This window comes from Mangifera indica, chromosome 2, assembly GCF_011075055.1.
Source record: "Mangifera indica cultivar Alphonso chromosome 2, CATAS_Mindica_2.1, whole genome shotgun sequence".
Classification (NCBI taxonomy): Eukaryota; Viridiplantae; Streptophyta; class Magnoliopsida; order Sapindales; family Anacardiaceae; genus Mangifera; species Mangifera indica.
The window spans coordinates 21,897,039-21,922,866 of NC_058138.1; the positions used below are offsets into that span (position 1 = coordinate 21,897,039).

A 25,828-nucleotide genomic window follows, 5' to 3' on the forward strand; every position below is an offset into this window, starting at 1 on the left:
AAGCATATATTTACTACCACTCAATGAAGGTGTGCTAAAAGGACCACAAAGGTCAGAGTGAATGAGCTCCAGTTTTTGTTTTGATCTCCATTTGCTGTTTAAGAAAGAGAGTCTGGTTTTTTTACCCAATTGACATACCTCACAAATGTCATTTTCTGATTTTATGTTAGGTAAGTCTGTTACCAGCCCTTCATCATGCATTGATTTTAAGGTTGAGTAGCTAAAATGTCCTAGTCTTTTATGCCATAAGCTAGAACTATCATTGCCACACCTAGCTACATTTGCATGTGAATTTTTGAAATTGATAGCAAAATTCGTATCTTTCATCTTGACTGTCATGACTTCAATGCCTTTAGAATCAGAAATAATACAACAATCATTTTTGAATTGCAAAGTGTAGCCCCTTTTCATTATTTGACCAACACTAAGCAAATTAAAATTTATTTTAGGCACATAAAGTACATCATGGATAACTTTTGTACCTGAGCTTGTGCTTATTAAGCCAGAGCCTTTACCTTTCACATCAAGAAGGTCCCCATTTCCAATTCTGACCTTAGAGATGAAGCTTTCGTTCAAATCAATAAGGAGTGTAAAATCATAAGTCATATGACTTGAACATCCACTGTCAAGCAGCCATGATGTTTGAGTATTTTGAGTTGCACAGCAGGTGGCCACAAATAAACTTTCACTTGATATTTCTTGTTTCTCCACAACTTGAGCTTGTTGAGGAGTTTGATTTTGGCTTCCTTGTTTGCTTTTGCATACTCGATCAACATGACCATACTGATAGCAAATTCTACATTTAACATCGGGTCTGAACCAACAATAATTTGGTGAATGGCCCCTTCTTCTTGCAATAAGGGCAAGGTTTATACTTTCCTTTTTTATCACCCTGGAATTTCCCTTTCTCCTTTTTATCCTCCTTCTTGTCACTGCTTTGCCTTTTGCTTGAATTTGTGTTTATATTCTACTCTTGCATCTTTACTGCTAAAGCACTTTCTGTTTGCTCCTCCAGCCTTAATGCTCTCCTCTGGTCCTGAGCCTTAAGAGCATTAATCACTTCTGAAACAGTCAATTCAGTGAAGCTTTTTGAATCTTCCAAAGAGGAGATTTTTGCTTCATATCTTTCAGGAACACTTACTAAGAGTTTTTCAACTATTCTCTTGTCTTCAAGTGTTTTTCCCAAGAGCCTTATTTGATTTACTACATTCTGAATTCGATCAAAATATTCTTTTATGGTTTCTGATTCCTTCATCTTCAACATTTCAAACTCTTTTCTCATATTCAAGACATTTATCAATCTTGATCTCTCACTCCCTAATGAATCTTCCTTTAACTTATCCCAAGCCTTTTTTGCTGTCTCACATGCCATAATCTTAGTGAAAACAACATCAGTTACACTTTGGTGAATGGTTGACAAGGCTCTTGGAGCCTTGGTTAATTCCTCCTTATGCATCCTTATTTGATTAAGCGTTGGATTTGGCCCCAAAGTTGGAGTTTGTTTTTCTTCCTCTACAAACTGCCATAGTCCCAATCCTCTCAAAAAGGCCTTCATTTTTACAGCCCAAATTTGGTAGTTTTCACCATTATATAATGGAGGTGAAGGAGAGGAATGAGATGATGAGGAAGCCATTGCAGGAAGAATAATCAAGTAACTGATTATAAAAAGAAACAGAGGCAAGAAAAGATTTGAAGCAGCAGGATTTAGAAGACACACCCCTGAAGACCTCAGCAGCTCTGATACCATGTTGTTTTTACTCAACAAAATTCACTCAAGCTTAATTCAACAAACAGAGGAAGAAAACAGAAGCGACTAAAGTATATTTTCGGAGAGAAATTTTAAGAGAGAGAGCTTGATATATATTTTTGATGAACTAAAAGATTACATATACAAGCTTTAGAGAAATCCTTTTATATTGAGATAAGTACATTGAGACCATACTTTACTGCAAAAAGAATTCTTAATTGATGGATCACCATACATTTCATCACCAACTATACCTAATCTAGTTGGACTTTAGTTTAAACCAAAAAATGTTTTAGTTCAAAACAAACTCAACTAACTAACAGCGCTCTCATCCACTTAGTTAGAATCAGAATACAAGGCACTCAGTCAGGCAGCTACAGAGGTTGAATGGTTAAGATCTCTATTCAGTGAATTAGATTTGGAGTGGCTTGGTCAAGCAGTAATATGGTGTGACAATATGAGTGCTGCTTCATTGACAGCAAACTCTGTGTTTCATGGAAGGACAAAGCATATTGAGCTGGATGTGCATTTTATTCGTGACCAAGTGGGTTCTAAATCTGTGGCAATTTAATATGTGCCTTCACAACGTCAGGTAGCCTATGTGTTTACTAAAGCATTGTCAGCTGCGAGATTTGGGTTACTCATTGACAGACTTCAAGTAGTGAGAATTACAGGAAAAGATGACAGTGTGAAAGAATTTCTTTCCCAAACAGAAGCTGCTGGAGGAAAAATTACAGAAATCCAGGTGAGCTGCAGGGAGGATTGTTTGTAAAGAAGTTGAGTTAAGAAGAATTAAGAGAGTTGTTTCTAACAAAATTTACTCATTTTTTGTTGCAATTCTAACTATTTCTTAGTTAGAATTGAGGGAGGATGTGAAAGAGCAAATTTTGGTTGTAGTAGCTGAAGCAGAGTGAAGTTGTAGTGTCAGTAGTAGAGTTTTAACTTTAGTAATGCACTGCGTTTTGGAGAGTTAAAAATGCGGTGCGTTTTGTAGAATAAAAAAAATGGAAAGTTGCCTCTGTTCTTCTTCTACTGAGGAAAGCAGAAAAAGTTTTGTCTAATTTTCTTTGTCACAATGAATAGATTTCCACATTCAGCGTCTGTCTAAGTTCTATTTTTTTTTTTTTTTAAACAATGTCTTTGAACTACTACATTAACTGTGGCAGAAATTTGTGTTGCTTTTGTATTTCCTTTGGCGTAAAGTGTTTCTTCAAAGCAACATCTGGCTTTACCAAGTCCAGGAACAAAGTCAATAAAGTCAAATTGCGTGCTCTCTTTAGCAAATAATATCCACCAAGTAATGGCTGCCTACTGCAACTCTAGCCGCCTTTTACATCTTCAAATCAACCCTATACTCACACGCAATTGGTAATTTCCTCAAACGACGTTTACCATTTTTGTACACTTCTAGGAATATAGACTCTTTCTTAATCATACCAAGTCATAATCAAGATGACTCTGAATTCAAAAGAAGATCAAAAAATGGTTTCATACAAGATTTCTTTATAATGAAGAAGACAATTCCAAAAGAAGATTTGACTCGACAGGAAAAAACGAAGTCAAGGCAGAACGGAGCAGGTAGGTGTTTATTCTATTATATACGTGTGTGTGTCGTGCTAATATTGACTATATCTGACTTTTTGTTAAACAGATATTGTTAGTTTCTTAACGGTTATTGCTTTCGTTTACTGAATTTCTTATGGTTACTAGTTATATTCTTATGCATACAAAGACAAGAGTTAGAAACTTTAAAAAGTTAATAAATTATCCTTAGGACAAACCTAATCTAAGCTCTTTCTACATTTGAAATAACTTTATAATTAAATACTTAATGATTTAACCCCACAATTAAAAATTATCCTAGTATGAATTTCACAAACAATTCCTAGTATCTTACATTTCAGATAGGGTATTGCTCAGGGTGGATATTACTGAGTAAATGTTGACTGAAAACATATCAGATTCGAGAGCTTCAACAATAGGTAGAGTTGTTGGTTTCAACATCAGTTACGGCTCTAGTAACAGATGTTAGCAGAGACAACTTAAGAATAAGCAAGTGTAATTCTTATAAGAAAATAAAGTGCAGTTAGCTTAATAAGTAACACAATGCGGATTAGTCCTGTGGTGTCGGAAATATATATTGGGTTTATAAGTGTAAAGATTGAAACTTATATTACAAAAAACCAATTGGTTTTGTGAAGTGTGGAGATTGAAACTCTTATTACACAAAATTTTTTTAATGGTTATTTCAAATAAATGTTTTAATTAGAATGGGTGTTATTAACACAAGTTTAACTATTAATGAACTGAATAGGATATTGGCCTGAATTAGTGTGAATGGCTCTTTTCTTTTTTAATTGTTACATAATTAATCGTTTATAAAAATCAACATATCATTAGAAAATTATGTGTACATCTAACGTTAAAATATATCAACAAAACAAACTGCCAAAGATTATCAAAATCAAAATATATCAAACAAGGTAAAGTCAGTGAAAAAGTCCAACCCATGTTTAGTCTCCATCCACACATGGAAAATTGGAAATAATTAGTCCAATAGTGTTTTTTTAAAACCTAATATCTTCATTGATTTTTTACGATCTACAAAATCCTCTATTATTTGCTTCGTGAGGAGGATTTTAAAAGTGAAATCCTGTCAGACTTGCAATTTTAGGAAGTTAAAAAACAATTTTAATACCCAATTTCACGTACACGTTTTTGCCACTTTCAAACCTTGAAACAAGTACTTTGCATTTCATCTTAAAGTACGCATACTATAGTGACATTCTAAACTTCCATGTAATGGCTTTACCAATTCAATTAAGTATATTTGTTTATCTTCTTCATAATCAGATTATATTGCACGAGTAAAAACCTAACCCAATTACTCATTCAATATTTGAAACTTTTACTAATTAAATTAATACTAAAGGACTTTTCAACATTACCAGAAAGTGACGGACAACATATATAGTCATAAAGCATAGCTAAAGAAAAGATTTTAAGAGTCCAATGTATATTTTTTTCAAGTAATTTCTGCAGAATACCTGGTCCACATGCATCATAGGGCTTTATTTATGCTAAATAATAATATAAAAATATTCATCTTTTTTCTTATATATGGCTTGATCAAGCCAGATATTGGAAAAAGATAAGAATTCTTCAAAAAAAAAAAAAAAAAAGAGTCCAGATATTTTTCTTTCAATTTTATGGCTAATTACTCAATCCTGTGCAATTTAATTTCCATAATTACCTCTCTTAAATTTTGACACTTTCAGTAATGGGATTAATTTCAGTAATCAACAAGCACTTGATATATATGTTACACAAAAATGGTCAGAGATTTCATAAACAAATATCAGTACATCCGATGAAAAATTAGGATAAAAATAATTAGTACAAAAATATAATGGAGGACCATTTCCATGGATAAAATGTAGTGTTGATGCAAGCAATGAAGAAATTAAAATTTTAACATAATCAACAACAACTACAAACTAAGAGAAAGCCAATGAAGACTTAGCAACTGGCTGGACTCTTTCTCATTTGCTTCCAGCAAGGGAAAACAATCGAGACTGATTCTATAATTTTCACTTATAAATAGAGAAGTTAGCCTTCAGCATTTCTCACCCCTCAACGAGTAAAATTACTTGAAGAATATATAGAGCGTGATCACAATGAAAGGTTTTCTACAAACTTTCGTTCTTTTGGCCTTGGCTTCCTCATTTGTCTCCGCATTTGACCCCAGTCCGCTTCAGGACATCTGTGTAGCCATCGATGAACCAAAGAACGCTGGTATATGCTCACTTCTCTTTCTGTATATAACTTCTCATTTATGAAATTAACTGAGGGTTGACTCTTACTGATTTGATTGTCTTATGCAGTGTTTGTGAATGGGAAGTTTTGCAAGGACCCCAACCTCGCCAAAGCTGAGGACTTCTTCTTTTCAGTTAAAACGCCTGGAAATACAACCAATCCACTTGGTTCAAGTGTCACACCTGTGACAGTAGATCAAATTCCAGGACTTAACACTCTTGGCATCTCAGCTGCCCGCCTTGACTTTGCACCTTATGGCGAAGTCCCACCTCACACTCACCCTCGTGCCACTGAGATTCTTGTCGTCTTGGAGGGCACTCTTTTCGTTGGGTTCGTCACTTCCGATCCCAACCATACATTTATAAGCCAAGTTCTTAACCCGGGTGATGTGTTCGTCTTCCCCATTGGTCTCATTCACTTCCAAGTCAATATCGGAAAAACAGATGCTGTCGCTTTCTCTGGTTTGAGTAGTCAGAACCCCGGTGTGATTACCATTGCCAGTGCTGTGTTTGGATCAAATCCTCCGATTAATCCAGATTTTCTTGCCAAGGCCTTCAAGTTGGATGTGAAAGTGGTGAAAGATCTTGAGGCAAAATTTAAGATGGATAATTAGATAAATGTGTCAAATGCAGTGAATTAGCTCTGTTGTTTGAATAATGCTTGCTTGTTTTGTTATTACAATGGTGTAATAAAGTGGTTACACGTTTACATGTGTCTCCACTCACTTAATTTTATCAGATTTTAATATAATATTGTGTCTATCTTTCTTCTCTCTTCTCTTATTTTTATGGTAAATATCTTTATAATACATTATTTATAATGTAAAAATAAAATATAATTGATCAAATGAATCCCATAATTTCAAGACTTCTTCCTTGAATTTTATGTGCACTAGTATATCACTCAAAGTTTCTTCTTGTTCTAAGTTGAGCTAGGGATATCATAAAAAGTAAAAGGGTTTTCTAGGCTTTGGGAAAATTCTTCAGAAAGATTAGAGAGGTGTTGAGGCACAGAAGGATGAGTATGGTCTTTAGTTGACCAAGCTCGTTGGTGAATGGAAAGTTTTGCAAGGACCCCAAACTCGCCAAAGCAGAGGATTTCGCCTTTTCAGTTAAATTGCCTGTAAATACAAACAATCCAGTGGTTCAAATGTTACAGCCCAAAGTGTTGATCAAATTCCAGGACTTAACACTTTTGTCATGCCAGCTGCTTATAAAAATCATTTCTATTGCCTATTTCATATAAAATTTTTAATTATATAAGAAGTTTTTAATATTAGTTTAACTATAATGAAATGAATGGGATATTGGCTTGAATTAGTGTGAAATTGTGAATGACTCTTTTCTTTTTTACTTGTTTCAGAACCAACTGCCAAAGATTAGCAAAGTCAAAATATGTCAAATTAGTAAAGCTCAGCATTTGAAAAGTTCCATATCTTTATTTGTCTCCATCCATACGTGGAAAATTGTAAACAATTAGTCAAGTAGTTATTTCTTTTAACAACTTTAAAACCTAATTTTTTCATTACTTTTTCAAGAATCCAAAAAATTCTTTTAAAAAACATTTTAACTTTTAAATTTTTTAACAAGTAAATCAATTATTTGATCTCCATACGGTAGTAGTGGATCTCGAACTTATATTTTCATGACTAAAATTTTTTTTCCTTAACCATCTAAGTTACCTATTGGGGGGTTTAATCCCTAATTTTATATACCCACTTTCTAACATTGAAACAAGGGTCAATGAATCAAATAGGTTTGACCAATTAATATTGCATTATGAATATTAACAGTATCTGGACTCTTAAAGTACTTATATTATTGTGGCATTCTTATCTTCCAAATAATGGCTTTACCAATTCAACAAGGTATATTTGTTTGTCTTCTTCATAATCAAATTATATTTCACAAGTAATAACCTAACCAAATTACTCTTTCAACATTTGAAACTTCCACTAGTTAAATTAATACTAAATGATTTTATCAACATTACCAGAAAGTCACAGACAACATAGTCATAATGGAAAGCTAAAGAGAATATTTTAAGACTCAAATGTATATTTTCCTCAAGTTATTTCTGCAGAATACCTGGTCCACATGTATCATCATATGGCTTTATTTATGCTCGATAATATAATACAATATTTTCTATTTTCCTACATATGGCTTGATCAAGCTATATATTTGGAAAAGATAATCATTCTTCAAAAAAATATCTTTTACATTATTTCTTTTAAATCATCAACACAATCAACAATTTTTTAGATATGAACATAACTTTTTAAAATTCTCTGTGTAAATATCAAGAAGTACAAATTGATTCAATCATAAGAAGAGTCCTGATATTTTTCTTCCAATTTTTTGCTTAATTATTCAATCCTTTACAATTTAATTTTCCAGAATTATCTCCCTTAAATTTAGGCACTTCCAGTAAGGGCATTAATTTCCGTAATCAACAAGCACTTGATACATATGTTACAAAAAAATTGTCACAGATTTCATAAACAAATATCAGTAGATGAAAAGTTAGGATAAAAATAATTAGCACAAAAATATAATTGAGGACCATTTCCATGGATAAAATGTAGTGTTGATGTAAGTAATGAAGAAATTAAAATTTTAACATAATCAACAACGACTACAGTATAAGAAAAAGATAGCCAATGAAGACTTAGCAACCGGCTAGACTCCTTCTTATTTGCTTCGAGCAGGGAAAAACAATCGAGACTGATTCTATAAGTTTCACTCATAAATAGAGAAGTTAGCCTTCAGCATTTCTCACCCCTCAACAAGCAAAATTACTTGAAGAATATAGAGTGCGTGATCACAATGAAAGGGTTTCTACAAACTTTCGTTCTTTTGGCCTTGGCTTCCTCATTTGTCTCCGCATTTGACCCCAGTCCGCTTCAGGACATCTGTGTAGCCATCGATGAACCAAAGAACGCTGGTATATTTTCACTTCTCTTTCTGTATATAATTTCTCATTTATGAAATTAACTGAGGGTTGATTCTTACTGATTTGATTGTTTTATGCAGTGTTTGTGAATGGGAAGTTTTGCAAGGACCCCAACCTCGCCAAAGCTGAGGACTTCTTCTTTTCAGTTAAAACGCCTGGAAACACAAACAATCCACTTGGTTCAAATGTCACAGCTGTGACAGTAGACCAAATTCGAGGACTTAACACTCTCGGCATCTCTGCTGCCCGCCTTGACTTTGCACCTTATGGCGAAGTCCCACCTCACACTCACCCTCGTGCCACTGAGATTCTTGTTGTCCTGGAGGGCACTCTTTTTGTTGGGTTCGTCACTTCCGATACCAACCATACATTTATAAGCAAAGTTCTTAACCCGGGTGATGTGTTTGTCTTTCCCATTGGTCTCATTCACTTCCAAGTCAATATCGGAAAAACAAATGCTCTTGCTTTCTCTGGTTTAAGCAGTCAAAACCCCGGTGTGATTACCATTGCCAGTGCTGTGTTTGGATCAAATCCTCCGATTAATCCAGATTTTCTTGCCAAGGCCTTCCAGTTGGATGTGAAAGTGGTGAAAGATCTTGAGGCAAAATTTAAGATGGATAATTAGATAAATGTGTCAAATGCAATGAATTAGCTTCTATTGTTTGAATAACGCTTGTCTGTTTTATTATTACAATGGTGCAATTAAGTGGTTACACATTTATATGTGCCCCATTCGGTTAATTTTATCAGTTATTGATATAATGTTGTGTCTTTCTTCCATCCTCTCTATTTTTTATCGTAAATATCTTTATAATTTATAGTATTGATACATTATTTATGATGTAAAAATAAAATATAACTGATCAAATGAATCCCATAATTTCAAGGCGTCCTCCTCGAATTTTTATGTGCATTAGTACATCACTCAAAGTTTCTCATTGTTATAAGTTGAGCTAGAAATATCATAAAAATAAAAGGGTTCTCTAGGCTTTAGGAAAATTCTTAAAAATGATTAGAAGGGTGTTGAGTCACATAGGGATGAGTGTGGTCATTAGTTGACTCAAACTAACTACATACTTGTTTAAGAAAACCAATATGCACGAAGCAAATCCTTGTGTGACACCTGCAGTTTCAAATTGCAAGAGTACACAATTAATGACAACAAATCTTTTGTTGATCCTACTCTATATAAAAGAACCATTGAATGGTGCCTTGCAATATTTGACCATCACACTTAGTCAATATTTGAAAGCTCCCATTTGCAAGCATGTAAAAGGCTGCCCAAGTTTCTTAATGGAACCACGCATCATGGGATAGAAGGCTATTGCTCCTCTAATCTTAAAAGGTCATTCAAATGTTGATTGAGCCAACAAACTTGATAATGAGAGGTCAACCAATAGAATTTGTTTGTATCTTGGTGACAACTGTTGAGATTGTACCTTAAATCTTTGTCCAACATTGTTTTTTTCTTCCCTTCATAAATGAATTGTCTCATAATGTTTGTAAACTAGATTTGTAAGAAATTTTCTCTTTTCTTATAAATAGGTTGTTTTGTTTCAAGTTGGGCTATTCTTAAAAATAATAACAAATACCAATAGAATAAATAGTGGTTATTAAATCAATGGTGTAATTTTGGGTTTGAGAGTTTGACAAGACCCATCTTGGCCTGCTAATCCCATAACCTTCGAAAACACACTTATAGGGCTTAGAAGACCGGAATGCATCCTATATATCTGCTTAAGAATTTCTATAATATATATTAGCACTTATTCTAACATCATGTGTAAACCTCCGACTTTACCATATTTACATACCAAAATCATGAAATAAGTTTTTAATCAGGCCTCCAGCCTTACCATATACATACCAAAAAAATTTTACATCTTGATTCAATTCAAAATCATGAAAATAGTTTAGTTAGACCTCCAACCTTTCAATATTTCATAAGTTTCTCAAAAGAAAATCCAAATAAACGTATGCAAAATGAGACACTACTAAGGATGCTATGTCATGGCACCACCTAATGAAATACTACTTTGTAGGATCTTGAAGATATCCTAGAGGGAAAAATTTTATAAGGGTGAGCTAAAAAGGCTGAATGAGTGCGCAAATTAAATCCTTTTGAAAATATTGAATGCATGTCAAAAGAAATCAGTAATATGTCATAATATATCAACCACACGGAGATGTTAAATTCTAAAGGAAAAGAATTGGAAGCATTCTGACTATAGCTATACTTAATCCAACACAAGTTAATTATACTTAAAACCACAACCCCATCATGTACATTAACTTGAAAGTGCTCATAACATAATTCTCTCGTTCAAGCTCAACAATTACAAGGGAAAGGAAAATGACACCTTAGAAGCATTAAGACCCTTTATAGTTGTGCTGACAAGAACTTCCGCACAATCATATTGTCACAATCGATGAAAGTTTAACAATACCAACTTTATCTCATATGTAACCATCGTGATATGTAAAAAATCAATTTATAGCTTTCTATGCATACTAAAATTTTGAAATAATTAACGATAAACATCACGCGGTTACAAATATATATTTGGGAAAATATCATATTAAGTAAAAGATTGGTATTCAACAACTTGTAATTTATTTCCGTTATATATTATTTTAAGCATTCTAACAGTCACCTGAATTGTTACTACTTCTAATATCCTTAAGAGAAATCTATCATACCTAAGGGGCATCTCCACATAGGCAGAGCAAGAGAAAAAATTGTCATACCCAACATATTGTAACCTCACTTGGGCAGAACACTTGAATCATCATACTGGACATGAATTATCTGTAGGTAGAGTATTTAAATCTGTCATACTTAACATAAACTACCACACAAACAGAGCATTTAAATTTGCTATACCTACCATGAAACACCACTTAGGCAGAGCACAAATCGCATGGGCAGAGAAATCTATCATACCTATGGGGCATCTCCACATAGGTAGAGCAACAGAAAAAATTATCATACCCAACTTATTGTAACCTCACTTGGGCAAAGCACTTGAATCATCATACTGGACATGAATTATCTATAGGTAGAGTATTTAAATCTGTCATACTTAACATAAACTACCGCACAAACAGAGCATTTAAATTTGCAATACCTGCCATGAAACACCACTTAGGCAGAGCACAAATCGCATGATAGACAATAGCTAAGAATATCTTAATGACATAATTTCTTATCACCATATTCATAATAAAATGACTTGATATTATAAATTTGGAACAATAATCATCGACAACTGCCATAACCACCATATTAAATTAATTTATGTGTAACTTTGCAGTCATCTACAATATCAACTAAGCAAAGTCAATAACATGCTCATACTTAACACTGAACTTAGATTTCCTTAAGCTCTATGACCACACACTATGTCAATTAACTCACATTAAGTAAATTTCAATCATGCATGAGATTGAATTAAACACTTTCAACTTAGTCGCAACACAGAACATCAATTAAATTAATTTCCACAATTTTCAATTGATTACCAAACTAAATTTAATCTGCTGCAATTCTCAATTACACACAACATAATTTAATTAAGCATTCTGAATTCACATAATACACACTACTGAATGTAACCTTTACTTTACAGTCACCCATATCTAAAATCCATAACATGTGTAAAGAAAGCTATTAATTTCTTTTGTTTTGGGAGAGATTTCCACCAAAAATCTATACTACCATTTTCAAGGATTCAAAACAAATACTATAAAATTTACTTAAATAAACTATAGGTAAAAGGTTTTGTTCCCACTCGCTGATTTAGATAGTTCCCAAGTCGGTGTTGAAATCTTCAATGAATTTTTCTTCTTCTTCACCTATTCAAACCAATTTTGAAGCAACATGGTTAAAATTATGGAAATCTCCAGATTGAACAGTGAAAATATACCCTAAAATTAATTGAACAAAAAATTGAATACCCTATCCCCTTTTCCTATCAATTTCCTCTTCTCTTCCTTTTCCTTTCTCCTTCTTTTCTTTTTTTTCTTCTTCTTTCTTTTCTTCTCTTCTCTCCTTTTCTGTATCTCTTTTATCTCATCTACTCTTATGTTTCTTCTTGTTTTATTAATATATAAGGGAAATTTTCCACTTAAATTCAATTCTTGGAAAAAATTTCACATAGACCCCTTAAGTTCACCCATGAATTTTTTACTCAACCTTTTCTAACAAACACATTTCTACCCCCCATTGACCAAAATTTTTGGGTATTTTAGTGTTAGTAAGGAATTTTATGATTTTTCTTATTCTAAAAGTTACATAGTTGTGAAGATTTATTAGTTAGTGGATAAATTCTAGCGTAGACCACTTTCGAGTGGGTTGAACCAAATATTTGTGTGATCTTTGTTTTGGTTTGCTCCATATCATTTGTGAGTTTGAGTACTGCATAATTTTTTTTAAATTAACAAATGTTATCAAAGCAAAGTTTGCAATGTGGAAAAGGCAAGCCTAATGTGAGAAAAAGCTTAATTCATGAAAGAGTTTCGAGGCTTAGTTTGTATGTAGCTACTATTTTAAAATATAAGGAAGTATCTCTAGTATTTCGAAATTTGAAAGTTCTTTATTTGATGGAATACCATTCAAATTTTGTTAGGAGTCATTTGGTTCCCAACCAATAAAGATTATCTTGGTAATCTATTTTTTATTCCTTACATTATCTTATTTGATCCATCAATAATAAAATATTACAATAATCTTCTATTGCTAATGACGATGTGACAAGTAATGCAGCTGGTAATTTGATTTTCAACTTTACCATAGGTATTAAAAGATTAGTAAGGTAACTTAATTTTATTATAATTATATTTTTATTTATTAAGTTTTTACAACAAAAATAATCTTATTTTCAATTAATATAACAAGTAATATAAAAAATATTTTAAAATAATTATACCTATGAGTATTTAAGTAAAATAATTTACTAGTATTTTTTAATTATTTTTAACATTATCATTATGTATACCTATCAATTTTATCAAATATACTAATCATTTATATCTAGTAATGTTTTAAATAATCTATCTTCAAGGTAATATTTCAGTTTTGGTAATAAAATATTACCTAAGCCAAATGTTCTCTTAGTGTAACAAGTGTTAGATGAGACATTGAAGGATGTTAAGACAGAGAGAATAATTGATAGTATTGGAGAAATATTCAAAAGAGAGATGTTGGTGTCATTAGATTGGTTCAAGCTTGAGAAATAATGTATAATGTATTGACTGAGATTACAAACGTTAGAACTTGAACCAATACTTTATCAATTGATATAATATGTGCGTCTTCAAGTCAAGTTCATTTCTATGTTGCATTAACACATATGTTGACATACATAATATTATTAACCTATAAAGTGTCAACAATGTTAGATTCACTTAAAATGTATATTAAAATAGTTACTAATGATAATATATCAACATATAATTAGGTATTATTTTTTATTTAATTCAAAATCATTCAATCACATAATAACACATGATCATTGATACTTATTTTAAATGTACATAGCATTGTTCATACTTCATATGTCATATGTCAACAGTATTTCATATATCAACATATGTATTAATACAATATAAAAGTGAACTCGATTTGATAAGGCATTGGGTTCAAATTTTAGCAATTATAAAACTTTTTATTTTCCCAGCAAAAACTAATAGGGTGTTTTTAAAAAAGGTGTGTCAATGTCAATTATAAATGGGATAAACGTTCCCATTTATGAAATTGCCACTATTTTCTAGATTGGCGCCTATTATATCTTATGGTTTGTTCAACTATGATTATCATTGGTATATAATTTCAGGTCAGAATGAGGAGTTGGTAATGACCTCAGAATCTGCTTGTTAATTTGGATGCACGTAAAACTTTTCTGACACTGTGTTTATATTTTGTTAATAATGCATGTTTTTTATCATCAATATGAGTAAATCTTCTTTATTTTTCAAAGTCGTTAGTTTTTGCGTTCCAGCTCATGCGCTATCGAACACTTCTAAGGCATTTTGGTCCACCTTTTAGTTGTGCATCTTTTAAATGGAATAACCTCAGAGGGCAAGCTGGTTGTTTATATTTTGTTGTTCGTATCTAGCTTCTTTATCTCTCCTGAGACCTATCTTTGGAGCTCCTTAGATAGTAGCTTAAGAGGTGATTATTTTGCTCTTTGGCTTAGCTCTTTAGATCTCGCCGCCCTCCTTTTTTGATAGGATGAGCTTAGTTCGTTTGTCCCTTCTCGGGATGTTTTTGTTGTTTTATTCATTCTTTTACTTATTAAAAAAAAAAAAATTCCATTCCTTACTCAGTTTCAATCCATACGTGGAAAATTATAAACAATGAGTCCAATAGTTTTTTATTTTAGCAATTTCAAAACCTAATGTCTTCATTGTTTTTTCTAGAATCCAAAAAATTCTTTTAAAAACATTTTAATCCCTAATTTTTTTAAACAAGTAAATAAATCATTGGATCTTGATACAATATCCGTGGATCTCGAACTGATGCTTTCACACTTAGAAAATTCTCTTTCTTAAACACTTAAATTACCTATTATTGGGGGCATAATCCCTAATTTCATATATCCACTCTCTAACCTTGAAACAAGGATCAATGAATCATGTGGGTTTCACCTATTAATTTTGCAGTATGAATATTAACAGCACCTAAACTTTTAGAGTACCTACATTATCGTGGCATCTCTATCTTCCAAGTAATGTCTTTACCAATTTAATAAGGTATACCTGTTTGTCTTCTTCATAATCAAATTATATTTCACAAGTAAAAACCTAACCAAATTACTCTTTCAACATTTGAAACTTCCATTAGTTAAATTAATACTAAATGACTTTATCAACATAACCAGAAAGTCACAGACAACATAGTCATAATGGATAGCTAAAGAGAATATTTTAAGACTCAAATGTATATTTTCCTCAAGTTACTTCTGCAGAATAACTGGTCCACATGGATCATCATATGGCTTTATTTATGCTAAATAATATAATGCATTATCATCTATTTTCCTATATATGGCTTGATCAAGCCATATTTTTGGAAAAGATAATAATTCTTCAAAAGAATATTTTTTACATTATTTCTTTTCAATCATCAACAAAATCGACAATTCTTTAAATACGAGCATGACTTTTTAAAATTCTGTGTGTATATATCAAGAGATACAGATTGATTCAATAATAAAAAGAGTCCATATATTTTTCTTTCAATTTTTTGGTTAATTATTCAATTCTTTACAATTTAATTTTCCACAATAATCTCCCTTAAATTTTGACACTTCCGGGATGGGGGATTAATTTCCGTAATCAACAAGCACTTGATATGTATGTTACAAAAAAATTGTCAGAGATTTCATAAACAAATATCACTAGATGAACAGTTAGGATAAAAATAATTAGCACAAAAATATGATGGAGGACCATTTCCATGGATAAAATGTAGTGTTGATGTAAGCAATGAAGAAATTAATATTTTAACTTAATCAACAACGACTACAAACTAAGAAAAAGATAGCCAATGAAGACTTAGCAACCGGCTAGACTCCTCCTTATTTGCTTCGAGCAGGGAAAAACAATAGAGACTGATTCTATAATTTTCACATATAAATAGAGAAGTTAGCCTTCAGCATTTCTCACCCCTCAACGAGCAAAAATACTTGAAGAATATAGAGTGCGTGATCACAATGAAAGGGTTTCTACAAACTTTCGTTCTTTTGGCCTTGGCTTCCTCATTTGTCTCCGCATTTGACCCCAGTCCGCTTCAGGACATCTGTGTAGCCATCGATGAACCAAAGAACGCTGGTAGTTCTCTTTCTGTATATAACTTCTCATTTATGAAATTAACTGAGGGTTGATTCTTACTGATTTGATTGTTTTATGCAGTGTTTGTGAATGGGAAGTTTTGCAAGGACCCCAACCTCGCCAAAGCTGAGGACTTCTTCTTTTCAGTTAAAACGCCTGGAAACACAAACAATCCACTTGGTTCAAATGTCACAGCTGTGACAGTAGACCAAATTCGAGGACTTAACACTCTTGGCATCTCAGCTGCCCGCCTTGACTTTGCACCTTATGGCTAAGTCCCACCTCACACTCACCCTCGTGCCACTGAGATTCTTGTCGTCCTGGACGGCACTCTTTTCGTTGGGTTCGTCACTTCCGATACCAACCATACACTTATAAGCAAAATTCTTAACCCGGGTGATGTGTTCGTCTTCCCCATTGGTCTCATTCACTTCCAAGTCAATATCGGAAAAACAAATGCTCTCGCTTTCTCTGGTTTGAGCAGTCAGAACCCCCCGGTGTGATTACCATTGCCAGTGCTGTGTTTGGATCAAATCCTCCTATTAATCCAGATTTTCTTGCCAAGGCCTTCCAGTTGGATGTGAAAGTGGTGAAAGATCTTGAGGCAAAATTTAAGATGGATAATTAGATAACAATAAAACTATGTATATCTATTTTTGATATACAATTTGTGTACACAGATAAGGTGTTATCATATGATTTGATGTTTCTTTATCATATAATATCATATGTTTTAAAATCACCTAATTACATGGTGACATATCACTGTGTACATGAATTGTGTACCAAAAATGGGTACACATAGCATTGTTCATTAGATAAATGTGTCAAATGCAGTGAATTAGCTTCTACTGTTTGAATAACACTTGTCTGTTTTATTATTACAATGGTGTAATAAAGTGGTTACACGTTTATATTTGCCTCCACTTAGTTAATTTTATCAGATATTGATATAATGTTGTGTCTATCTTTCTTCCCTCTTCTCTTATTTTTATCATAAATATCTTTATAATTTATAATTTTGATACATTATTTATGATGTAAAAACAAAATATAACTGATCAAATGAATCCCATAATTTCAAGACTTATTCCTTGAATTTTATGTGCACTAGTATATCACTTGAAGTTTCTCGTTGTTATAAGTTGAGCTAGGGATACCATAAAAAGTTGAAGGGTTTTCTAGGCTTTAGGTAATTCTTCAAAAAGATTAGAGTGGTGTTGAGGCACATAGGGATGAGTATGGTCTTTAGTTGACTCAAATTAAGTACATACTTGTTGAAGAAAACCAATATGCACAAAGCAAATCCTTGTGTGACACCTATAATTTCAAATTGCAAGAGTACAAAATTAATAACAACAAATCCTTCGTTGATTTTACTCTATTTAGAAGAACTATTGACTGGTGCCTTGCAATATTTGGCCATCACAGGAGTGGTTTTTACTTGCTTTGTGAAGAAGCTCAGTCAATATTTGAAAGCTCCCATTTGCGAGCATGTAAAAGGCTGCTCAAGTTTCTTCATGGACCCAGCCATCATGGCATATAAGGCTATTGTTCCTCTAATCTTAAAAGGTTTTTCAAATGTTGATTGAGCCAACAACCTTGATAATAAGAGGTCAACCAATGGAATTTGTTTGTATCTTGGTGAGAACTGTTGAGATTGTACCTTGGATCTTTGTCCAACATTGTTTTTTTTTCCCCATATAAATAAATTGTCTCATAATGTTTGTAAGCTGGATTTGTAAGAAATTTTCTCTTCTCTTATAAATAAGTTGTTTTATTTTAAGTTGGGCTATTCTTAAAAATAATAACAAATACCAATAGAATAGATTGTGGTTATTAAATCAATGGTGTAACTGGATTTTTGGGTTTGAGTGTTTGACAAGACCCATCCAAGCCCGCTAATCCCATAACCTTCGAAGACACACTTATAGGGCTTAGAAGGCCCAAAAGCATCTTATAAATCTGCTTAAGAATTTCTACAATATATATTAGCACTTATTGGAACATCATATGTAGGCCTCCGTCTTTACCATATTTACATACCAAAATAACAACTTGGTTGCAAATTCAAAAAAATAATAATAATGAAATAAGCTTTAATCAGGCCTCCAACCTTACCATATACATACCAAAATAATTTTACATCTTGATTCAATTCAAAATCATGGAAATAGTTTAGTTAAGCCTCCACCCTTTCAACATTTCATAAGTTTCTCAAAAGAAAATCCAAATAGGCTTATGCAAAATGAGACACCTACTAAAGATGCTATGTCATGGCACAACCTAATGAAACACTACTCTGCATGATCTTGAAGATGTCTTGGAGGGAAAAATTTTATAAGGGTGAGCTAAAAGAGGTCAATGAGTGGGCGATTTAAATCCTTTTGAGAATATTGAATGCATGTCAAAAGGAATAAGTAATATGTCATGATATATCAACCATACACAGATGTTAAATTCTAGAGGAAAAGAATTGGAAGCATCCTAACTATAGCTATACTTAATCCAAAACAAGTTAATTATGCTTAAAACCACAACCCCATCTTGCACACTAACTTGAAAGTGCTCATAACATAATTCTCTCGTTCAAGTTCAACATTTACAAGGGAAAAGAAAATGACACCATAGAAGCATTAAGACCCTTTATAGTTGTGCTAGACAAAAACTCCCACACAATCACATTGTCACTACCGGTGAAAGTTTAACGATAAGACTGTATAATGTTATATTTTTACTCCTTAATACTTAGTCTTTTATGTTTATTTTATGCTCAATTATACTGATTAAGTTTATATTTTGATTTAGGTGGCATTTGGAAGTATTTGGAGCAAAACGGGATTAATTTCACTATTTCTAGACAGTTTTGACATGTCTCTGTTTTTTGGGCATACTTTTCTCATCTGAGCTCTAAATGAGACGATTAAAGATTCCATGGAAAGCCAAGCAAGAGCTCTACAACTTTCATTTTTTAAGCTTTGTCTAGAACTGATCGGATCAGGGTCGAAATTGGGCTTGAAATTGCTGCACCTGCACTGGAATGTTTCCTGGCCTGTGATCTTACTAGCAGATCTGATGCGTAATATTTCTAGAAGTCTCTAGGTTGTGGACAACTTTCACAGCTGTTATATTGCTCTTTCTTAGTTACATTAGGACTTTTATTTTATTTTAAATATTTTTCCATAATTAGTGGGATTATTCTATTATGAGAATACTCCAATCACCTTAGGAAAAGGGGGAGGGCTGAAAATCTAAATATATAACGTGTGAAGAGATAGAACAGAGAACAACAGGAGATATTTTTCTTTTTCTCCTTTCTTCTCTGCATGCTCTTCCATAGCCCTACATGGCTGATTTATTTGGCTTGGTCAAAGGAAACTGAAACCTTGGAATTAATAAACTGTAAGATCCAATTAGTTTTATGGTTTAATTTATGCTTTGAGTATCGATTGTTCTTTTATGTTTAATTTTTAATGGTTGTTTTGTTTGATTGCTAGAAGGCCTACTAGTTAATTATTCATTATAATCTACTGCTAGATTAAATATCAAATCCATAATTGTTTGATCTCTCTAATCTCTGAAGCAACTAAGGGTTAATGATTTGTTGCATTAGAAATTATTAAATCTTAGGAAGAACACTCGAATAAATTAAATACAACCGCTTGTGTTTGTGTTGTTTAGTTTTATTAATTTCTCTAATTTTTAATGCTGCTCTCAAATTAAATCTATAGCTCTTGACTTAGGTTGTTTGATTGTTAGGGTTAATTAGATTTGCTTGTTTCTAATTAACTACGACTAAGGAGAGATAGGAAAATAATTCTAACGGTGAATCTTTGAAGTATGAATAAATTTATTCGTGCATCGATGATCAGTTGTTAAGATTCCGATAGTGAATATTGACTTAGACCAAAATGTGTTTTCTTATTAATTTCAATAATTAATTTAAATTGTTTCTTAGTTGTTCCTTTAATTTTTGTTTCGTCATAAACAACCTTCCCTAATCTTACACACGTTAGCATAGAAATTAGATTAGACGCTCTTCGTGGGAACGATCTTTTACTTGCACTGTCACATTATATATTTTTAGAAGTATAAGTTTTAATTTCGGTTGCCTACTACAACACACCATTTAACAACACCAATCGTATCTCATTGGACCTTTCAAATCAGTCATGAAATTTCCACATTTAGTTCAATAACCGTTGTGATTATGTAAAAAATCAATTTATAGCTTTCTATGCATACTAAAATTTTGAAATAATTAACAATAGACATCACACGGTTGCAAATATATATTTGGGAAAATATCATATTAAGTAGAAGATTGGTATCCAACAACTTGTAATTTATTTCTGTTACATATTATTTTAAGCATTCCACCCAACAGTCACCTAAACTGTTACTACTTCTAATATTCTTAAGAGAAATCTCTAATACCTAAGGGGCATCCCCCCATAGACAGAGCAATAGAAAAAATTGTCATACCTGACATACTGTAACCTTACACGGATAGAACACTCAAATCTGTTATACCTGACATAAATTACCTGCAGGTAAAGCGCTTAAATATATTATACTTGACATAAAATACCGCATAGACAAGATATTTAAATCTGTCATACCTGACATGAAATACAACTTAGGTAGGGCACAAATCGCATGATTGGCAATAGCCAAGAACATCTGAATGACATAATTTCTTATCACCATATTCATAATAAAATGACTTGATATTATAAATTTGGAACAATAATCATCGGCAATTGCCAAATATTAAATTAATTTATATGCAACTTTGTAGTAATCTACAATACCAACTAAGCAAAATCAACAACATGCTCATGCTTAACACTGAACTTAGATTTCCTTCAGCTCTACGGCCACACACCTTGTCAATTAACTCACATTAAGTAAATTTCAATCATACATGAGATTGAATTAAACACTTCCAACTCAGCTGCAACACAGAACATCAATTAAATTAATTTCCATAATTTTCAATTGGTTACCAAACTGAATTTAATCCTCTGTAATTTTTAGTTACACACACCATAATTTAATTAAGCATTTTGACTTCACATAATACACACCACTGAATGTAACCTTTACTTTACAGCCACCCATATCTAAAAATCTATAACATGCGTAAAGAAAGCTATTAATTTCTTTTGTTTTGTGAGAGATTTCCACCAAAAATATATACTACCATGTTCAAGGACTCAAATAAATACTACAAAATTTGCTTAAATAAACTATAGGTAAAGGTTTTGTTCCCACTCACTAATTTAGATAGTCCCCAAGTCGGTGTTGAAATCTTCTACGAATTTTTCTTCTTTTTCACCTATTCAAACCAATTTTGAAGCAACATGGGTAAAATTATGGAAATCCCTAGATTGAACAGTGAAAATATACCCTAAAATTAATTGAACAAAAAATTGAATACCCTATCCCTTTTTCCTATCAATTTCCTCTTCTTTTCCTTCTCCTTTCTCCTTCTTTTCTTCTTTTTCTTCTCTTCTCTCATTTTCTGTATCTCTTTTATCTCGTTTACTCTTATGTTTCTTCCTGTTAAAGAAGAAAAAGCCTAATGGCTTTATTAATATATAAAGGAAATTTTCCACTTAAACTCTATTCTTGCAAAAAATTTCACATAGCTCCCTTGAGTTCACCCATGAATATTTTGATTCAACCTTTTCTAACAAACACGTTTTTACCCCCCATTGACCAAAATTTTTGGGTATTTTAGTGTTAGTAAGGAATTTTATGATTTTTCTTATTCTAAAAGTCACATAGTTGTGAAAATTTATTAGTTAGTGGATAAATTCTAGCATAGACCGCTTTCAAGTGGGTTGAACCAAATATTTGTGTGATCTTTGTTTTGGTTTGCTCTATATTATTCATGAGTTTGAGTACTGCATAATTTTTTTAAAATTAACAAATGGTATCAATGTGAAGTTTGCAATATGGAAAAGGCAAGCCTGATGTGAGAAAGAGCTTAATTCATGAAAGAGTTTCAAGGCTTAGTTTGTGTGTAGCTAGTATTTTAAAATGTAAGGAAGTATCTCTAATATTTTGAAATTTGAAAGTACTCTATTTGACGAAATACCGCTCAAAATTTGTTAGGAGTCATTTGGTTCCCAGTCAATAAAGATTATCTTAGTAATCGATCTTTTATTATTTATATTATCTTACTTGGTTCATCAATAATAAAATATTACGATAATCTTCTATTATTAATGACGATTTGACAGGTAATGTAGGTAGTAATTTGATTTCTAACATTACCACAAGTATTAAAAGATTACCAAGATAACTTAATTTTATTATAGTTATATTTTTATTTATTAATTTTTTACAACAAAAATAATCTCATTTTCAATTAATATAACAAGTAATATAAAAAATATTTTAGAATAATTATACCTATGAGCATTTAAGTAAAATAATTTACTAGTATTTTTTTATTATCTCTAACCAAATATTATAATTATTTATACCTACCAATTTTATCAAATATACTAATCATTTATACCCAACAATGTTTTAAATAATCTATTTTCAAGGTAATCTTTCAGTCTTGGTAATAAAACATTACCTAAACCAAATGTTCTCTTGGTGTAACAAGTGTTAGATGAGACATTGAAGGATGTTAAGACAGAGAGAATAATTGATAGTAATTGGAGAAATATTCAAAAGAGAGATGTTGGTGTCATTGGATTGGTTCAAGCTTGAGAAATAATGTATAATGTATTGACCGAGATTACAAATGTTAGAACTTGAACCAATACTTTATCAATTGATATAATATGTGCATCTTCAAGTCGAGTTCATTTCTATGTTGCAATAACACATATGTTGACATACAGAATATTATTAACCTATGAAGTGTCAACAATGTTAGATTCACTTAAAATGTATATTAAATTAGTTACTAATGATAATATATCAACAGATAATTAGGTATTATTTTTTCTTTAATTCAAAATCATTCAATCATATAATAACACATGATCATTGATACTTAATTTGATACTTATTTTAAATGTACATAACATTGTTCATATTTTATATGTCATATGTCAATAGTATTTCATATATCAACATATGTATTAATACAATATAAAAGTGAACTCGATTTGGTAAGGCATTGGGTTCAAATTTTAGCAATTATAAAACTTTTTATTTTCCCTGTAAAAACTAATAGGGTATTTTTAAAAAAGGTGTGTCAATGTCAATTTTTAAGATATGCAAATCTCTCCAGGGATAAACGTTCCCATTTATGGAATTGCCACTATTTTCTAGATTGGCGCCTGATATATCTTAAGGTTTGTTCTACTATGATTATCATTGGTATATAATTTCAGGTCAGAATGAGGAGTTGGTAATGACCAAAGAGATAAAAATTAACGGTTTGTTAGTTACCTCCAACTACTCTTTAGTCTCAAAGGAGATTGATCACCTCAATTAGATCGCCTGAATTACAATCCAACAGGCTATGAGTTAAGTAAGAGAAGCAAATTTTTCTATATTAATATTACTAGTTACAAATTCGATTTGGAAAATGGGTTAGCATGGAAATTAAACGGCGGGCACAATGAATAACCATGAAAGCCACCACTAGGACAGTTCTACGATATTAATCCATTGACCTTTTTGGATCAATCCTTTGATTAGGTCAAGTTAAGAGTTTGCATTCAAAGTACTCTATCTATCTTTCTAGATATAATTAACAAATATTCAACATAATTAATTACGTGTAAGTGTAACCAATACATGTTTTTCATCACTTTACACGTCATATTTGTATGTGTAACAATGTACAATATGAAAATAAGGAAGAATGTATGCTGAAAGAAAAGTGAAATTTTTATATGAACATGTATATAAGGTGATGAAGCAATAAAATTAGAAATTACTCAACATTAATATTAAAAAAATAACATTATCTCTCGGTTGAATCCATCAATAATATGCGGCCTTATAAATTTTCTACTAGTTGGCCCCGGAGATTGAAGATTTATATCAATATATAAATTTACAGAGAAATTTTTATGCAGCAGATCTGTTAAGTAATCAACAAACAGACACAATGAGAGTGTCTGGAATTTCTGTCAACAAATGAAATAAAAGGCACACTAAACTTCACCCACTATTCTAGATCATGTGTTTGGTGCAAATCAGTCAATAAAATTTCACGAAAAGTAGAAGAAATTAGCTACCAACTGAGATATGAATATTCAAAGACCACCACTTTCAAACATTAAATATATTTTTGATATTTGCCAAATGAAGAAAAAGTTATACTTTGATTGATAATATATTGTATTAGGTTGTGAAAGTATGACTGGTGAACTAGACATTAAAGTCACTAGCCAATAGATACTTGGAAAGTCTTCTTAAGTCTCCATCAATCTGTTCGGAGAAGGGAAAACAATCCAAGACTTGTTCAACCATAGTTCCACTATAAATAGAGTAGCTTCCCTTGCAGCATTTCTCATCCCTCAGAAAGCAACAATAATTGAAGAATATAGATAAAGAGAGATTCTTATCAAAATGAAAGGTTTTCTTCAAGCTTTTGTTCTCTTAGCTTTGGCTTCCTCTCTTGCCTCTGCTTTTGACCCCAGTCCTCTTCAGGACTTCTGTGTAGCCATCGACAACCCCTTGAACGGAGGTATGCATGCACTCAATGCTCTTTCAATGCTTTCTTTTAGATGTTATTGAAACATTTTCTTATGTTTTCATTAAAACATTGTAATTAATGCAGTGTTCGTGAATGGGAAGTTCTGCAAGGACCCCAAGCTGGCCAATGCGGAGGATTTTTCCTTTTCAGTTATAAAGCCTGGAGACACAAACAACCCAGTTGGATCAAAGGTAACTCCAGTATTAGTAGATGAAATTCCGGGGCTTAATACTCTTGGCATATCAGCTGCCCGTATTGACTTTGCACCTTATGGTCAAAATCCACCTCATACTCATCCTCGTGCCACTGAGATTCTTGTTGTCCTAGAAGGTACTCTGCTGGTTGGTTTCGTCACTTCCAATCCAGATAATACACTTATCAGCAAAGTTCTTAATAAGGGTGACGTGTTTGTGTTCCCCATTGGTCTTATTCACTTCCAATTCAATATCGGAAAAACAAATGCTCTTGCCATTGCTGCTTTGAGCAGCCAGAATCCTGGTGTCATTACTATTGCCAACGCCATATTTGGATCAAATCCTCCCATTAATCCAGAATTTTTGGCCAAGGCTTTCATGTTAGACGTAAACGTGGTGAAAGATCTTCAGAAAAAGTTATGGGTTGCCAATTAATGAGAATTTTCCAAATGCATTTAAACAATGGAAGATAATTTGAATAATTAATATATAAAGCTGAAAAGTTTCATGTAATAAATTCGGTTGCATATTTAAACGTATGTACCTCCACCTCCATGTTTGTTTCTGCTTAATGATATAATATATCAGTTTGTTTTCTCTGTT

At 32.1% G+C, this 25,828-nt stretch overlaps 3 protein-coding genes and 1 pseudogene across 3 annotated transcripts; all 4 read left to right on the plus strand.

The window, feature by feature from the left end:
* The first annotated feature begins 5,288 nt into the window (after positions 1 to 5,288).
* On the plus strand, positions 5,289 to 6,334 carry LOC123209442 (germin-like protein subfamily 1 member 17). Its single transcript, XM_044627507.1, has 2 exons — positions 5,289 to 5,542; positions 5,632 to 6,334. The coding sequence occupies exons 1-2, from the start codon at positions 5,425 to 5,427 to the stop codon at positions 6,174 to 6,176; spliced, it is 663 nt and encodes a 220-aa protein (XP_044483442.1). The 5' UTR covers positions 5,289 to 5,424; the 3' UTR covers positions 6,177 to 6,334.
* Positions 6,335 to 8,359: 2,025 nt separating this feature from the next.
* LOC123209474 (germin-like protein subfamily 1 member 17) lies at positions 8,360 to 9,181 on the plus strand. The gene is made up of 2 exons (XM_044627549.1): positions 8,360 to 8,509; positions 8,599 to 9,181. Exons 1-2 carry the CDS (start codon positions 8,392 to 8,394, stop codon positions 9,141 to 9,143), a joined length of 663 nt encoding a protein of 220 aa, XP_044483484.1. The 5' UTR covers positions 8,360 to 8,391; the 3' UTR covers positions 9,144 to 9,181.
* A 7,030-nt stretch (positions 9,182 to 16,211) lies between these two features.
* On the plus strand, positions 16,212 to 17,318 carry LOC123209482 (annotated as a pseudogene).
* A 7,535-nt stretch (positions 17,319 to 24,853) lies between these two features.
* On the plus strand, positions 24,854 to 25,828 carry LOC123207005 (germin-like protein subfamily 1 member 17). Its single transcript, XM_044624304.1, has 2 exons — positions 24,854 to 25,022; positions 25,116 to 25,828. The coding sequence occupies exons 1-2, from the start codon at positions 24,905 to 24,907 to the stop codon at positions 25,658 to 25,660; spliced, it is 663 nt and encodes a 220-aa protein (XP_044480239.1). The 5' UTR covers positions 24,854 to 24,904; the 3' UTR covers positions 25,661 to 25,828.

What these genes read in the sequence shown, in the direction of transcription:
- LOC123209442 (XM_044627507.1), top strand. Translation starts at nt 5,425, where the DNA reads ATGAAAGGTTTTCTACAAACTTTCGTTCTTTTGGCCTTGGCTTCCTCA. An exon ending in CGATGAACCAAAGAACGCTG is followed by an intron (nt 5,543 to 5,631) that starts GTATATGCTCAC and finishes TGTCTTATGCAG; the next exon opens with TGTTTGTGAATGGGAAGTTT.
- LOC123209474 (XM_044627549.1), top strand. Translation starts at nt 8,392, where the DNA reads ATGAAAGGGTTTCTACAAACTTTCGTTCTTTTGGCCTTGGCTTCCTCA. An exon ending in CGATGAACCAAAGAACGCTG is followed by an intron (nt 8,510 to 8,598) that starts GTATATTTTCAC and finishes TGTTTTATGCAG; the next exon opens with TGTTTGTGAATGGGAAGTTT.
- LOC123207005 (XM_044624304.1), top strand. Translation starts at nt 24,905, where the DNA reads ATGAAAGGTTTTCTTCAAGCTTTTGTTCTCTTAGCTTTGGCTTCCTCT. An exon ending in CGACAACCCCTTGAACGGAG is followed by an intron (nt 25,023 to 25,115) that starts GTATGCATGCAC and finishes TAATTAATGCAG; the next exon opens with TGTTCGTGAATGGGAAGTTC.